The 16,783-nt window shown below is 52.5% G+C and overlaps 2 protein-coding genes across 2 annotated transcripts; one reads left to right on the forward strand and one right to left on the reverse strand.

Moving 5' to 3' along the window:
• Positions 1–1,480: 1,480 nt before the first annotated feature.
• ACET3X_004605 (uncharacterized protein) lies at positions 1,481–11,304 on the reverse strand. The gene is made up of 9 exons (XM_069450828.1): positions 10,977–11,304; positions 10,429–10,923; positions 9,441–10,250; positions 9,054–9,394; positions 4,494–9,006; positions 4,055–4,445; positions 3,347–4,006; positions 2,841–3,275; positions 1,481–2,789 (listed from the first exon to the last, which is right to left on the reverse strand). Exons 3-9 carry the CDS (start codon positions 10,049–10,051, stop codon positions 1,713–1,715), a joined length of 8,028 nt encoding a protein of 2,675 aa, XP_069308583.1. The 5' UTR covers positions 10,052–10,250; positions 10,429–10,923; positions 10,977–11,304; the 3' UTR covers positions 1,481–1,712.
• A 146-nt stretch (positions 11,305–11,450) lies between these two features.
• ACET3X_004606 (uncharacterized protein) lies at positions 11,451–16,756 on the forward strand. Its single transcript, XM_069450829.1, has 3 exons — positions 11,451–11,705; positions 11,754–16,519; positions 16,575–16,756. Exons 1-3 carry the CDS (start codon positions 11,522–11,524, stop codon positions 16,623–16,625), a joined length of 5,001 nt encoding a protein of 1,666 aa, XP_069308584.1. The 5' UTR covers positions 11,451–11,521; the 3' UTR covers positions 16,626–16,756.
• The last annotated feature ends 27 nt before the right edge of the window (positions 16,757–16,783 follow it).

Here is a 16,783-nt window from a genome sequence, read left to right on the forward strand (position 1 = left end):
TCAGACTTCACAGTCGCATTCCTGGACGTATTTATAGTATTTGGTTTGAAGTATATATATATTAGAAACAATAAGTACATAGCAAAACAATTTAAAAGATGAAATAAATAACCGACACAGCCTACGGTGTGGTGATGTGGATGCGTGGTAGAGGGAAATGGATATGTTACGCGTGTCTTCTTGTATGCTGCATTCTGTATCAAACCTCAAGCCTGAGAACAACTACCAAAATTTCCGTTACTGCGCAAGAAGAGAGTGCATACCTCGAGAACGTATAACTTACAAATGTCGCCTTATTTGCCGTTGATATTCTACCCATCGCGCTCTTCCGCTCTATGCTTATGCTTAGTGAGTTTTCATTTAGTCGTTCACTGCGACGTACACAGCCTGATAACCTCGGTTGGCTTCGTGTTACAGGCCTCTACGATGATAGGACGCAGGAGATAGAAGGTCTTATATGCTAGAATCTATCGCGTTAATCAAGAATGTAACAGCGTAGTAACTCCCTGTCAGATACAAAAGTTCAAGCCCGTCTCAAATACGCAGTTCCTTGGTGTTGTATGTTTTGTAGGTTGTTAAAAGTATAACAGTGAATATTAAACAGCGCACACGATTTCTTGTGCAGGGGCAAACTGTGTGCATTATAGAAAAAGAAGGCGTAGTAATACTAAAGAAGAGCACGGGTGCCTCGTGAGTGTCGTGTGTTGCCTTGGTTCATACCGTGCGAGGTGTGGTAGAGCATTATGAGAAGTGTCGTGCAGGCAAGCAAAAATGAAAGTCGCAGTATATACACCCATCTTCCTGTGCGCCAAAACAGCAAAAAGAAGAGATGTTTGATGACCTAACCAGGGGTCGCTGAATGATACGTTAGTGCCTGTGTTCGAATGGGCTGCATTCTTGTGTGCTACTTACAACCTGGAATCTCTTGATATCGAACTAAATCGTAGTCAAGCGCCTTGCCATTGGGCCATTAGGCCAGTTGTACTGGTTGTTGATGGACAAAAATCAACATTACCAATAAATATCCTCAATTTTTTTCTCACATCCCCTCGACCGACGGTGGCAACATGTCCATCACCTTGTGACGAAAATCACTGTGTGGTGGGGCACACAGCAGCCACAGCAGGGAAGCAAACCAAGTGGGGAAGAGTCTTCGTCTGCCGATCGGCTGCCGACATGGCACCACGCCGCGAATATGCGTCGCTGTAATCAACAGCTAGTCGTAAGACTTTCCTCTCTAGGCAATAGTCAGATGCCGCCGTGACGCATGACAGTGATCGATGGTACATCTGCGATACCTTCTTTTCTAGGCAACTCGTCGTTCTGGCTAGGGACAATAATCATCGCGATACAATAGGCTTCCAACAGGAGACGCAAGCGTTTTGACCCACTCCTGGACGCTTGATGGTGAAGGAAGGCATCGCTGCCTGTCCAAGGGAACGATACATATTCGTTTGCAACAATGATGTACTTGTTTCTTGATCTCCTTGATTTCATGTCCATGTGTGTGATGTCTACCCAGCAGCATTACGAATTCGTAAAAAAGAAAACAAAACGCAGCTGTACAACCGAAAATCGCCTTGACTGTCGCTTCGAGGACTCACCACAATCACGATAGCAAAAAGAAAAACCCCAATGTAAAATACATACAGTCCCCGCGATACGTCCAGTCCCACGACAATACCACCCACCATCCTCACCACCAACCCCACCTACGCATAACTCGCCCACCCCATATACAAAACCGCCAAATTCTTCTCATCCGTCGCCTGCTGGATAAGCTCATTCACCGTCGCCTTGGTACTCAACGTCTTACTCAACTTCTTCTCCACCACACTCAACGCCCTACCCGCCTCACCAGCCTGCTCCTCCCTCTCTCTCTTCTTATGACTACTATCATGCACTATACCCGCAGCAGCAGCTGCTACTGCCGTTGTCGTCTCCTCCTGACCCGACGGCGCAGGCGTACTACCCGGCGCCACAGTCGTTGAGCGCGCCGTGCCATTTGTGCCCGTTTCTTGATTAGCTTCTTGCATCCGTTTCGCTTTTGTAGGCGTCACGCTCCAGTTGACGAGTGGATCGTAGCGCAAGACATTGAGTAGTGTCATGATTGATTCTCGTTCTTCGCGTAGCGTGTCCATGGTAAATTCGCAGCAGCGACGGAACACACCTTCCGTCTTGGTATAGCCCATGCCGTCCACTAGGTCGCGAGTGAGACGGAATGGCACGACTTCGGGTACGGGTAAGACCCGGCCGGCTTCGAAGCTCACGCCGAGATCGATATGTACGACTTCACCTGTCTTCTCGTCGAGCAGGATGTTATGGCAATGGCGGTCGCCTAAGCCGAGAACGTGGCCTAGGATGGAGATAGCGGCCGTGGAGCGTGTGTAGGCTAGACGGCGCTCGAACCATTCGTCTGGATCCTCGAAGCGTTCGAGCAGGAAGTAGCGCATGACAGGGTGGAAATTGTCTGCTATCTTCTGCCACACCTTCACACGCGTTGTGAGTGAGTCTTGCTGGCATGCGCCTATTTCCTTGCGACACCTCTCTGGCTTGTAATCGTTTGGATAGTACTTCTCGTGAGCTGGCATGACCCAGAGATGCAGCGGGATGGTGTTCTGGACAAATTCCATGAGACCCGAACGTGTCGAGAGCGGCAAGACTTTGTATGTACGAATGCCGAGGTTGCGTATGCGCGTCGCAGTGTGGTTCTTGAGTAAGCGTGATACTTGGTCGAAAACTTGCTCCATGATTGCATCTTGACGGAGGTCGTCGTTTCCAGATTTGAACTAAATTTATCAGCATACACGCTTCCTGCATGAACCGTCTTCGTTGCTTACCAGTTGCTTGTACGGTCTGCCATCAGTGCCCTTAGCAGTAATGACCTTTGGCGCACTGAGTCCATTCGCAATCGTCATAGTTGACTTGAAGCCTGCGATCCTCGGCAAATCGCTGTAATTCATGTTGGGTCGAACCTCAATCTGAAGCGTGGCAGGCGGAACATTAAGCTTTGGTATCTTGCTCACCAACTCCCGTGATTCCTTATACCGATCGAGCGGCAGCTCCCGGCCTTGTTGAGTGCTTTCCTTCTCGCCTTTGAACATTGCTAGATGGTGGTATAATTCGTTGGACTGGAAGATAGAACTCCAGTACGAGCGGCCTCTCTTGTCAGTACTGAGCGCCGTTGCAAGCCCACCTGCGGCCTTTTGACGAGATTTGGCGGATTCGTCCTTGGCGCGGACGACATCTTCCCTGGAGGTAGCGGCAACTTTCATCTACCTTGTTGTTAGCGAAAGGTACGCTCGCAGATTTGCTTCCCACAAGAGCAGGAAGGTGGCAAACTTACCTGAATCGCAAAGATCTGATGCATGCCATGGAATGGGTGATCTACACATATACGGAAGACTAGCTCCATCAACAAGTGCTGAAAGTCATTCTCCTCAGCTTGCAACCGTGACGACAGCTGGTTCATCAACAATGCAAACTTCCCGCTAGGCACATCCTTGAGATATGCCTTGACAGCTTGGTTCGCCAGTGGTGTATCAGAGTACTCCAGCCACAAGGAGAACACTCGGAGCGCATCGTGGTTGTACTCGTCGCTAGCGAGAAGGGAAAGCAAGTAGTTCTCAAGACACTGGCGTAGAAACTGCTCGCGGCCTTTGCGCATCCTTTCGTATTCTGCATTGTCGAGATCGTACCAGGTTTTGGCACGACGGGCGTTTCGATGGTAAGTCTCGCGCATTCCTTTACTCTTGTCGGTCTTGGATAGCTTGGCAAAATCGTGGTACTCTTGCAGCTTTCGGTCCATCACTGTCTTGATGCGGTTCATGTCTTCAGCGGCTTCAGGGCTCTGCAGTTGTTTGTCGCAGAACAGAGCGAACTCGTGGAAAACTTGGCCCGGGCCTAAGCCTTCCTTTTGGCCTTTGAGTTCGCGAATTGCTGGTTGCAGATACTCTTCCATGATCACGTCCGGTTTGGCAAGGCGGGCTTCAGCCAGATGGTGACCCTAGTTTTGTTAGTGGAAAGAAACATACTTGTATCTCTCGCTCCTTACCAGTCGAGCAAGCAATACCGGCAAGCTCAGATCGATATTCTGTGAGTCGAAGTCGGCATGGTCGATTAGGTGCTGACGCATTCTTATCGAGATCTCGGTCTCGCCTTGTTCCCAGAGTACATTTGCTACCTCATGCTGAGCCGTAGCCTCAATGTCTAGTCCGATAGCCTTGCATTCTGGTACAATGTCTGAGAGGTAGGTGACACTTGCGAGCGACTCTTGAAGTGCACCGTGCTTCCTGCAAAGACTGGAAGAAGAAACCAGGGCTTCAACCTCCATACCCCGTATAGTCGCAGTCCGGGTATGTAATGAGTCGACAAGAGCAACGTTCGTTCCGATTACGTTAAACAGCGTCTCGCGACATGACAAGAGCTGGCGCACGTCGTTGAACCTAGCCATAGTGAGTGGACGAACTTTACATGATGTCAAGGGTACTTACTCGCCAGCGCGCATCCACTTCTCTCGTGCCTTCATTCGATCCCAGATATCCATCAAATGCTCTGATCGCTCAGCTTTGATCACCTCGTCTGCTTCCGTGAGTGCTCCAAGCGTTCGCAGCCGGATCTTTGTAGATATCGCCGAGCTATCCTTCCCGCACAGGAAGTTCATAGTCGCTTGTAGCTGGCGGTCGAAATTTTCCTGAGCTTCTGTCGCACTCTTCGCAAAATGCAAACCCTGGAATGCTTTGAACAAGGTACTTGCCTCAGTATGGTTAACCTCGGGTGCCTTGATATCCCATTGGCCTAGCTTCCGTGCGGTATGAAGCGTGCTCTCCACCACATCGTCTCCTGTGTCACGAAACTGGTCGTTGGAGAGTAAAGAGTGCGTAACACTGTTCATGTTCAGCAAGATGAGGGACTTCACCGTGCCACGAGAATCATCCGCTTCAAACTCGTTGCGTCGTCGCATCTGACTGTCGAGGCGAGCACCGCGAAAAAGAAGGCTCTTGACACCATCGCCCTCGTAGTCAAGGCGATCAAGCACCGACAGCAGGCTGGAGCCACGATCCACTCCGTAAAATGAGTCAGGCTCGTCGAGGTTTTTGTAAATCGAAAGCTGCAGTTGGAGAGGTATCTTTGGAGGATCGACTCTGACAGATGATCTTCTCGTAGTGCTCTTGGTGATCGGCTGACCGGAAGAGGTCTCTGCAAACAAAAGTGCAGTTCTGAACATGCCACAATCGTTCGCAGCCTGTGCAGCCTCGAGATAGTCTACGTCTAACCACTTGTCTCGTTCCACTCTGGTGACCTCTTTTGGAACCGGCTGACTGCGCAGATAGAGAATGGACTGTATAAGGATACGAACATGTGGAGTAGTAGTTGGGCTGCACTCACGGAACCAAGTTGCCATTGACTTGGAGACGATATCGTGAACATTGCGTTCTTCCTCGTATTCGTCCAGTAGTACGAGATGAAGTATATAGGGTAGCAACTTCTCCGCCATGTGATTGATGCCACGGAGCAGATCTGGAAGAGAGCCGAGAATGGGGTCATCGATTGCGACTCTGCAAAGTGCCATCGTCAGGTCTCTGATCCAGTCGGATACTGGCTTCACTGGTGTGGTTGAGACGGCTTCACGCAAGCCATCTACCACGGGTTGCGACGTGTGCTCCGGCTCTGGGGGCTTGTACAAGAGCGCTTTGCCTATGGCCTCTGGGATGACTCGATGCATCTCGCTCATGTATGACGAGTCAGGAACTAAGCGAGAGATGAGGCGTCTTACAGCGTCCTCTGCTAGGCTGACCTCACTGCGATCGTCGCTATAGAACAAGTCGATTACCTCGTTGACAATAGCTTCCCTTGATGATTTTCCAGGAACAGACTTTGAAGTCTGGACTGACGATGACCAGGGTCGGGCCTGGGCAGAGCTTTGCTTGACCTCACCATAAGCGCTGTATGCCCGGCCCAAGACTCGTGCCGTCCATAACAGATAGCCGTCACCGACTTTACTTCTGCGGCAAGATTCCCAAACCAAGGGTGCATATTCTGCAGCGTCGCAATCCAACCCAAGAACATCGTCCCGGGCATTTGAAGCGGGGCGGAAGTTTTGGCAAAGCAAGTCCAAAGCAACATCTCGAGACGTCTTGTTCAAGAGCTTGCGTCCTGATCGCACGTCGTCTAGGATCTCCAACAGAAGCTTGCTTTCTTCGCTACCTCGAATCGAATTGCCTTCAGCTGTGACTTGAGATGCCGTAGTGGTGATGAGTTTGAAGGCTTTGATGGCAGAGGACCGTTCTGTACCAGTGATTGCCTGGGCATGAGCCTTGAGGTACTCGGTAAGCCAGGTATGAAACCTATTGGCTGCGTTCATGGTGGCCACATGTTGGGACTGTTGGGTGGTACTTTCTTGAGAAGACCCTAGAAACACTCGGAGAGAAATGAGAATTGACAAGCCGATGCCGGTAACAAAGCTAAGCTGTTGGCGGAGGTACTGAGCGCCATGTTCGAAAAGATACTGCATGATTCCCACCGTATCCTCCGCGCATTGCATGTCAGTGAGAAAAGGGCGCAGGGACTGGAGTGTCATTTGTAACGGGTAGCCTTCAAGAGCTACAGATCCAGCCAGCGCAACAATGATTCGGATTTTGCGAATCATCGAACGTGCATAGAGCGAGCCGAGAGCCGGATGGATCCGATCGAGGAGAGAGCGCATCACATATGTGTATGTGCTTGGAGACCAGAAGCCAGCTGGTCTATCGCCTGTGCGTCTACATAAACGTTCGAGCTGATCTGGCAGGTAAAAGGCGGAGAAGGAGGGCTCGATGCCTATGTTGAGGCCTTGTGCGGATTGACTGATTTCGGCAATTTCTGCTAGTACTGCTGCCGCAGGATTGAAGGCTGGCTTCTTGTCTAGCGACTTGGGAAGACGTTCTTCGTGATCGATGGTTTGGAACATATGACCTAAAATTTGAGGGAAATGCTTTTGTATGAGGCCGTAGTATCTGTCGCTACTGACCAAGTCTTTCAGCAGGTTTCCGAAGCTGGAATCAGCCCTGTTCCGAGCAGAGCCTCTGCAAGTATCCCATGCAATAGTGTATGCGGCTGCCTTGCCGATGTTTCTCGACAACAGGTCTTGTGCTGATACCTCTAGCTGATCAGCCAGGAAGTCTACCTCTTCCTTGCGACCAAACATAATGGCCTGACCCACCACCTCGGCTTCAATGTCAAAGAGAAGGTCCGGGAGCGAAGCATAACCAAAAATCGGGAAAGGAATACGACCGACTTTCTGGCCGCGATCTAACCAGGTGTATATGACTTGCGGAGCGAAGAGCCTGAAAAGGCTTTGCGAATCTCCGAGACCTCTGGACTGAGCGACGTTGGAGATGCAGCGTTTGGCATGATCAATAGCTCCGGCAATGGTCCCCGCGGTGGCAAAGATGCGATACACGCTATGGCGTAGCAGCGTGTGCCATTGAGATGCCAGGCGCGATAGGACTAGCAAACGAACCGCAATACCCTCAAGACCCTCATCATCTCCCGGTAAACTACTGTCGACGTCCTGCAGGATCTTATCGTGCTCAGAGAGTACAAAGTCACCAAACATCTTCGGCAGGTGTTCGGCAATGTGATATTTGACGATCATGTCGCCCTTCGAAAGAAGCTCGAAGAGACTGGTGCGTACTGATGGAACCTTTCGGTTCTGCGCAAAGTCAGGATGGTGCTTTAGTAGGCCATGTAGGAAGACCGCGATCGTTTTTTGCAAGTTGGCAGATCGTCTCACACCTCCCTTCTCCATCTCCTTGACGTAGTACACATACAACGCCTCAACGTTGTCGTAGAGATCTTGTGCCTCGCGATCGGTCGCGTCGGGAAGCCAGACGAGCGTAGTACCAATGAGAACCTCGACAAGCATGCCGTTTGCTACTTCCGAAGTGTTGTATTCGCGCGCGCGAGGATCGATGAGAGCTTCACTAAAGCGTTCGAGGAGATTGAGGCAGTCATTCTGGGATATCTTCAAGTGGCTGTTCCATACCGAACGTAGGAACTGACGTGAATGGAGAAGATCGCTCTCGGAAAGGGAGACCAAGTAGTCTACAAAGTCGGGAGGTACTGTGCCAGGTTCTAGTCCAGTGTTTTTGGCAAGATGCGAGATGAACTGTAGGTGCGCTGAGCATGATGCACGCAGAGCAGTTATATCAGTTTCTGCTTGTACCTCGTGTCGAGGCACATCGTTGACGACAACGGTAGCGCCCACAGTCATCTGCGAATCGGGCTCATCATCTACTTCCATAAAGTCATCTTCTTCCGCATAGAATGATTGTTTGACCTCTTTCCGTTGTTGAAGAGCTTTAGGTAGATATCGAGCCAGCTGATCAATTCCTGTCAACTCGTACGCGCCCAAGCCCACCCGTTTCAGTGAACCGATGTCAGGCAGACTTTTTGCACAAGTCTCGAGAACAGCATCGACCTTGTATTGCTCCGTTTGGGGTTTAGCTAGTACAGTGACAAAGGACTCAATCAAGCTAGTAGTGGCCGATCGGAGAGCTCGAACGCGACGGTCGTTCGGGTCACTAAGAGTTGCAACAGCTGGTGCAATGATACACAAGTTCGTAATGATGCGCATCATGTCCGAGGTGATTCCTTGTGTATTCGTTGCAGCCATGTCTTTCCACTGGTGCTTGGCTCTATCAAGCTCAGATATGCAAAAATCTACGATTCTGTTTCCTAGCGGCGAAGAAAAATAATCGCTCGTGGGCTCTTCAGTTGAGGTGCGCGGCCCGTCAACCTTGGCTACAAAATCTTTTGTAGGGCGAAGAAGTAAGAGATACTGGGCTAGTTCTTTGTAACGTCTCATCTGCGTTCTGGCTTGCGCAATGGGTCCCAGTACCAGATAGGTCGCTGGTTCTGGAGGGGTGAAGGGCAAATCAAGGCAGGTATAGAGTACACGCAATACATCGCGAGCGTTGCAGTGTTGCGCATTTAGCGTGGAATATGTCCGTTCCGACCAGAGACCTAGGACTTGTGAGTTGTAGCCTAGGGATAAGGATGGCGGCGCTTACTTGGAGTCCATTTGGTGAGCAGCCAGTTGAGGATTCGCTCAGCAGTCGAACTGAAGTGCGTCGGATTTTCTTTGATACGCTCTTGAAGGATGGTAGTCAACAGCGATGAACTACTCTCTGTGAGTAACGCCGGTCCGCTCAATTCGATCGAAAGCAGCAAAGACTGGACAGTTTCGGAAACTGCTGAAAAGGGAACAATGTTCAATCTCAAGAGAACGTCCATGAGGTGACATGCGGTGCGAGATATTGACATGGAAGTGACCGCGCGAGATGCGCTTTGCCATGCAGATATCCAGTAAGGAAGTAGGGTTGGATGCGATGCCGATTGCTGAAGGGCGGCACTGTACAGTCATCAGCTATGTCCGTGTCGCAAGATGATGCACTTACCCGGTCAAGCCTATCATTGCCCATACTGAATGAGCTGGATGCTCGTCAGAGATGCATGAAGTAAGCTTTTCCACCATTGGCTGGAGCTCTTCCTCGTCAAAGGGGCCTTCCTGTACCATGAATGCGATCACCTGTAGAGCTGCACGTTTGGCGTTCGATCTAGGCTCAGACACATGACGAAGGTATTCTGGAAAAAGTTGGGTAATGCGGACGCGTTTGCTAAAGCTCTCTTCAGTGTCGCTACGGTCGTGGACAGCGTGCCGTCTCCGCTCATCAAGCATAAAAGAGAAGCGTGCAATGGTGGCTACTGTGGACCATAGGCCCTCATACCGTTGATGCTCCGTCTCCATGGAGAAGGCGCATGTGTTCAGAGGATGGGTATCGTTGCGAGCAGGGCCTAGGTTTCGAAAGCAAAGATGGTCTTCCTCGAGATATTGGTGCGCGGTAGTTTCTTGTCTGCGTCGATAGTCGTTGTACATTGTCTCGACAAGACCTTCGAGGTTAGCGTTGATGGTCTCGTCATCCGGGTCAGTGAGGAGGCTTGCGATGTGCGTTTCAGTATAAATTAAACTGATCATGATCTCATCCCTCAGTGTAGCCTCCGGCCACATAACCTTTAGAAGCGGAAGCAGTTCTCGTACTGTGCGCTTGGTCAACTCGAGAGATTGCAGCGAAGTGCGTGCAAGGGTTGCATTGACAGCGGCCAGAGCAGCGACGCCCACACTTCCACGGCCAGTCCTCTGCTGCAAGAACTGCAGCAAGACTTGCAGGATAGCATCAGCTTTGGGAAGCAATGGCGCATTGGAGGCTCTGACGAGATGATATAAGCAATGGACAAAGTCTTCTGTTGCGCGAACGTGCTCTGGGGGACTTGATTTGGTCTTGGTCACTGGCAAGCGCGGAGACGCCCTAAAAGATGCAAAGTCGGTGTCAAGGGGAGTGCGAGCGCGACTTGAGACATTGGTGCTCCAGCTGCTTGGTGGCTCACCTTCCACTTGAGGCTCTTGAAAGAAGCCTGCCAACGCCTCGACGCAGAAATCAACTGCCGCGTCCCAGCAGTCTTGTGATAGACGCTCGACATGCGGCTGGTACTCAAGGAGCGCCCGCAACGTCTTGGGGAGGTCTTCAAGAAGCGGCTCGAGCAGACCGGCTTTTCCAGGAAGCACCTCGATTATCGTGTCTATTATCATCTCGACCGTGGAGCTCTTGATGGTTCGCACGCCTGAAGCGATGACGTGACGCAGCGCGGAGGCCGAGAGAGGAAGCAGCGCAGCAGTCGAACCAGCCTTGCTCGACTTGGTCTTACTGGCCAGGAAAGCGGCTCGGCCATCGTGCAGACATTGGACGAGTGTCTCGCACAGCGCGAGGTAAGCTTTATTCCCAAGCGCCTCGAGACTGGGCTTCCCGTGGTTGTGCTTGAGGATGTGTTTGAGGTCTTTGAGTCCGCTCGTCCGGTCAATTACGCGTGATGACTGGATGAGAACTGTTCGAATCAGTGAGCGTGACGTTGTTTTGTGCCTTGTCCCATGCGCTTACGTTTGGCATCCTGGATATTGGTGGCACCCATGGCGGCCGCTCACAGAACCGCGCTGCCGTCTACAGAGGGGATTATTCTTGGTCAGCTGGGCAATGCACTGTAGGCAGAAGCATCCAGTGTCGGCTGCGCTGTTAGCCTACGAGAGGAATACCCCACGAGCACCGTTGGGGTGAGGGTCTGTTAGGTGCAGCAGCTCAGCGTGAGCAGACGCAAGAGGGAAGGAGCATGTCCCGAGTAGAAGGAGCAGGCAGTGTAGCTGTTTACACGCGTAGCATGTTCGCCGCGACCATGCGACCTTGGCGCAAGGGCAGCACTTTCACTCAGCCCAGGTTCCTGTGAGTGCGTGCGGAGGTGCAGCGGAGGTGAGGTGTGACGGAAAGGCGCGTCGCAGGGTTCACTCACGTCCGTGCTCCGTCGTGCGCGTTTCTGCGAAAGTCGAGCTCTCTCCATTGTTGAGAAAACACCAACCAAACACGACGTGCCATAACCACCCCGCCGCTCCTTCCCCGGCGCATAATGCCCACGACCACCTCACGACTCTCCCATGGCTGAAGAAGACAGCCTCGCCGCCCTCCAGGGCCTGCACCGCGACCTGTGCGCCCACATCGACCTGCAGCTGCCGGTGCTCGAGCGGCTGCTGCTGAACCTAGAGGCGCATCTGGACGAGCTCAAGACGCTGCTGGACAAGAAGCCAAAGAACGATGCGAGCAGACAGGCGCTGAGTTCTGGTAATGCATGAGCTGGCGCAGACAACGGGAAGGTGCTAACGGCGCCAGGCAAGATCAAGATTGACGACAACGAATACGAGGTCAATGACGACTTCAAGCAGCAGACGCTCGAGCTGGCCGACGCCCTCAACCTCGACGAGCTCGACGCCGCCGCCCTCTTCCTGGGCGCCCAGAGCGAGGCCCAAGAGCTAGACCGCTCGCAGCTGCAGACGGCCGTGATCCGCTTCCACCGCCGCCGCGAATACGTCCTCCTCTGTGTGCGCATACTGCTCAAGACGGCGCTGGACAATGGCGACGCCGAAGTCGACGGCCTTCCCGTCTTCCAGGAGGCGGCCCAGATGGTCGTCGGTGTGCACGGCACCACGAATCTGATGAATGCGTACGGCTTCTGGACAAAGTGCCTGACGAGCATGGAAGCGGTGGAGAAGTGGCTGCAGTCCATTGCAGAGCGCGTCCAGAGCACCCAGGTCGTCGGCCAAGTGCCGCTTCCGGGCTTTGTCGAGATTATGGACTTCCAGCGCCAGAGCCTAACACGACAGCACGAGAATCTGGCCGCGATATGCACGCACATGATCAAGCCCGGATACGTCAATCTCGACAACTACAAGGCCTTGCTCGCCAGGGCCAAGTCCCTCGACCGACACGACCTCATCACCATACACTATGTCCCCATTCTCCTGCGCCTCACGTCCTGGGTCGCATCCGAAACCAACAACGTCATGCTGAGAGAGGCGCGCGCCCTCCACGACTCGCTCATGGCTGGTCGGGAGAGCGACAACTGGGCGCTGAGGAACCTGCATTCGGCCACCCTGACTTGGTGGCTGGCCGAATACAGCGGGCGGTACATGGACCCCAACACCCAGGACGCTGCTCTGCAGGGCATCAACTTTGAGGAAGAGGCCAACACGCGATCGGAAATATTCCTGAAAGCACTCAATGACGGCGCGTTCCACTTCATGCTCTCTGTCAGTCAGGACGTGCGCCCCACGCGCTGGTACGACCCTCAGAAGACCAGCATGCTGTCCACGCTGTTGCAAGACACCACCGTCCTGAGCAGAGACTCGCCGCAGCCCGAGGATTTCTTCAAGGAGCTGCTCATGGAGCAACTACAGACCTTTGTCGACTCGTTCATCACTCACATGCCAGACACCCTACGCAAGCTCAAGGCAGAGGAGGACGACCAACGACGGCGATTACAACTGCACTTCCAGCGCTCAACCGGAGAGTACCCGCTTCATCTGGAGCGGTTCATGGTCATTGTCGCATACGCCTTTGACGGATTCCCAGATGCGGCAGAAGACTTTTGGAGCGACAAAGAGAGCAACCTGTACGGATTCCTGCAGTGGGCAGCCAAGCGCCAACCGACACCCCGGATAGCCATGTTTTGCGAGATGTTGCGGGCCATTGGTTCTGGAGAGGCGAATGCGGAAGCGGCACATCGATTCTTGCTCGAGGAGGGAGCCTCTGCTTCTGGCAAGATTCGCCGAACCAGTTCGCTCAGCTACACAACCATCTTCAACGAGCTGCGCGAGTTCGAGAACGACATCCACGAGCCGAAGAAGCCGATCCAAAGCAGTGTCTACGCCCCTACGAATCCAATCGATCAGATCGTGGAGCCGGAAAGCGCGACTATGTTGGAAAGCTACTTGAGACTCATCGCCCACATCTGCAGACAGAGTGCTTCTGCGCGTATGTGGATACTGGATCTCAAAGAGTACCACTTTGCTGGTATCTGCTTCGGCCTGTGCACTGACAAAGTGGAGAGTGGGCTTCGCGCAGCTGCGTACGACGCCCTGTCAGCTCTGCTTGTAGGCAAAGACGCTATGCGTGCAGATGCCATGTGGAATCTCCTGGACGAGTGGACGGTCAATGGCTTCTACACTGGATCTAGACAAAACAACGCTCTCAACGCCACACCGAGAGACGACTTGTGGCCTACGCTCGCTGACGGATATGACGAGTCCATCGCTCTGGTCCGATTTATCCATTCGCTCGTGGAGCCGTATCCGGAAAACGAAGGCCTCAATGACAGCCTCCCATTCCCCGAGAGCCTAGGCTCATCTCGCAGGATGCCGGGTATCGAGGATTACATTGACTTCGTCATGCAGCAGGTGTTCGCAGAACGTTCTCTGGAAGTGAATGAACCCCTTCAACGCAACGTTATGCGGTGGACATGCTTGCGGTTCATGGCAACATGTCTTTCCACGTTCAACGAGAATCTCGTCGTGTTCGCAAACAAGTCTAGCATACCTGTTGATGAGGTCATTGATCCCACATCACTTGCGGTTTATGTTGCACTTCACCCATTTGCTCGCATCATGGAATGGCTTTTCAACGACAAGGTCCTCAAGGCTCTTTTTGCTGCCTCGCATCACGACGTAACTGAGGTTGATGCTGCTCCATCCGACTCACCACTGATCCAATCCCTGATGCTGAGCATCGAGGTCATGGATCTGGTGATGAAGCTCCAAGCGACTTATTTGGACATTGTCAAGCCAGTTCTCAAGCAACAAACGTCATTCCACCATTCTCCTGTGTCAAACCTATCGCTTGCCTCTTTCGAAGATGCCATCATGAACAACCTGCAGATTATCGTCGATCTTGGGCTCTACTGTGGTACTGGCCATGAAGCCTTGACTATTGCCTCGCTTCAACTACTAGAGAAGATGGCCTCTTCGCGGAAACTCGCCGTTTCCCCTGCGGGCTTCGGCCAACGATCGGGACGAAGCAAGATTGTCGGCATACTGGAGAAGGACAACGAAGCGGAGCGCATAGGCCGATCACTCTCGGGGTTGATGCGGTTCAGCGCCGAAGAGCTTGAGGCTGGTGAGGAAGCCTCTGGATACATAGTCAAGCTTCGTGTGTTGGACTTTTTGAACAGCTGCCTCGCTGCTGTCTCCCTCCGGCCAACAATCGCGCATATCCTTCTCGGCTTCTCCTGTGGCACCAATACCGTTCGTATCGCCGAAGACAGCCTTTGGTCCAACGGCCAAGCCTTGTTCCACAGTATACTTCTTCTCGGTGTTCAATATCCTGACAACGACGGTGAGCAGTTTATAGCTTGGCGGTCTGCTCTCAAGACGCGATGCTGGGATGTTTTGCAAAAGCTCTGGCGGTCCCCGTTGACAAGCGCTATCATCATGCAAGAGCTCCGCGACAACGAGTTGCTATTCGTTGAAGCACCCCAGCTGACTCCCATCACGCTTGACATACCCTGGGAGGGCATGTCTCTTGCACAAGGGCTCGAGGTTGCGCCCAGCGACTACTCTCCCTTCTTCTCAGGACCACCAGCACTTGCTCTCCAGAGCTTCCTCCAAAGACGCGCTGCGTTCCTGGACTATGAGTCGAGAGAACTACGTCTGACGGTGAAAGAGAGCATGCCCACTATGAAGTCCAGGATCCAGTCTGTCCTTCTTGGCACCACCATACGACCCGGTGAAGACGCAACACTGAACCCGAACATCTTCGATTTGTTCGACTTTATCGAGCTGACATACCCCGAGCGTGCTCTGCCAGATCAGCACGAGTTCTTCGAAGGCGTGAATTTGACTTCGTGCCAAGAAGAGAAGGAGGGTAACACTCTCTACTCGCTGCCACTACTGGAGCAAGTCATGCGTCTCAAGATGAAGTATTGGAGAAAGACAAACAAGATTCAAGATGAAGAGAAGGAGGAACTGCTGCTTCAAGAGGCCGAACTGCTCATGGCTATCTTCTTGGATTGGAACCGTCGTACACAACTCCTCCGTTACCACAAAGATATTCTTCAGTCGTGGGTGCAAGTCGTCATGGTTGCGGTACACAGCTGCGACTTTGAGAACGGCGCGCGCAGTTCCTTTATCATGCAGACATTACAGGTCATCCTGCCAAAGCTTGAGCAATCATACACATCCGATATCTTTACCGCCCTCCAACTCGCTAGCCTAGCGGAGTCTCTTGTTCAGAAGGTTGACTTTGAGTCGACTGCATTTGACAAAACGGGCGACTTCGCCAACGATCGCCTCTCTCAACTCTTCCGCGCTGCGCTAGTCGGCATCTACAGTCCGGTGTCGACAGCCGAACTACGAGAGTACTGCTACCAGATTTGCTTCCGCTACATCCACGGCACCTTCAACAAAGCAACACCCAACTCCCTGCTTGGTCGCCATACACTCGGAGCCATCAGGAACTGCGGCACCAACATGCTCGAGGTGATTTGCGACGACGCCTACAGTGGGCAAGGAACATGCAAGGTATCCGCCTTACTCTTGCTCAACGCCTTCGTGGCGGCAGCAACGCGCCAATCGTCCAAGTACATCCTCGACAGCTTCGTCTCCCTGAACTTTGTCGGTGTCCTCGTCGACAACATCAAGCACATCCCAGAGGAACTACGCGCCGCCGCCGCACCCCAGGTACCCGTTCTGCTATCCTACTACGACGCCAGTCTCGCTCTCCTCCTCCGCGTCTGTCAATCCCGTCTCGGCGCTGCTCACGTCCTCAACGCCGGTCTCTTCCCCGCCATTCGCGACTCCCAGATCTTCTCTGTAGACCCAGACATCGGTCTTGAGTTTGACGATCCGAATGCGCTGCGCAAATACTATGAGCTCATGCTCGCTGTGCTTCGTGTCATCAATGCAGCAGTCATTGCACGCGGACGGCAGAACGACCAGACTGTCTTCCAGGCTCGTGAATTCTTGAAGGAGAACAGACACAGCATGGTGAGTGTCTTCAAGAGGAGTGTGAACGTGGGTGTGGGTATGAGTGAAGAGCTACAGCAGGATGTTGTGGATTTGGTGGACTGTTGGACGGTTCTGGTTGATGTTACTGGGTTCTTGCAGGTAAGATATCACAATGAACATGGATGTGAAGGGGCTATAACTAACGAAATCGCAGTATGAGGATCAATCGAGCTTGAAGAAGGTCAGGCCGAACATGTTCTCTTAACGGACGTCACGCATGAACGGAGTTTGAGCTTAGAGGAGGATTGGTCATTTTGAGCGCCTGGCAAAAGCGATGGAGCATGTAATTGGTAGTGAAAGCGGGCTTGATAAACTTTGAATCGCCAATCATCTAACTGCAATTCTCACAATATCTAGACGTAA

This window comes from Alternaria dauci, chromosome 3 (assembly GCF_042100115.1).
Source record: "Alternaria dauci strain A2016 chromosome 3, whole genome shotgun sequence".
Lineage (NCBI taxonomy): Eukaryota > Fungi > Ascomycota > Dothideomycetes > Pleosporales > Pleosporaceae > Alternaria > Alternaria dauci.

Bases quoted from the DNA above. Each gene is read 5' to 3' on its own strand.
- ACET3X_004605 (XM_069450828.1), bottom strand. From the start codon at position 10,051: ATGTGGCCGGAGGCTACACTGAGGGATGAGATCATGATCAGTTTAATT. The intron at 9,395-9,440 runs GTAAGTGCATCA...ATGACTGTACAG, and splicing joins GCAATGATAGGCTTGACCGG to TGCCGCCCTTCAGCAATCGG. The intron at 3,276-3,346 runs GTAAGTTTGCCA...ACAACAAGGTAG, and splicing joins ATCAGATCTTTGCGATTCAG to ATGAAAGTTGCCGCTACCTC.
- ACET3X_004606 (XM_069450829.1), top strand. From the start codon at position 11,522: ATGGCTGAAGAAGACAGCCTCGCCGCCCTCCAGGGCCTGCACCGCGAC. The intron at 11,706-11,753 runs GTAATGCATGAG...TAACGGCGCCAG, and splicing joins CAGACAGGCGCTGAGTTCTG to GCAAGATCAAGATTGACGAC. The intron at 16,520-16,574 runs GTAAGATATCAC...ACGAAATCGCAG, and splicing joins ATGTTACTGGGTTCTTGCAG to TATGAGGATCAATCGAGCTT.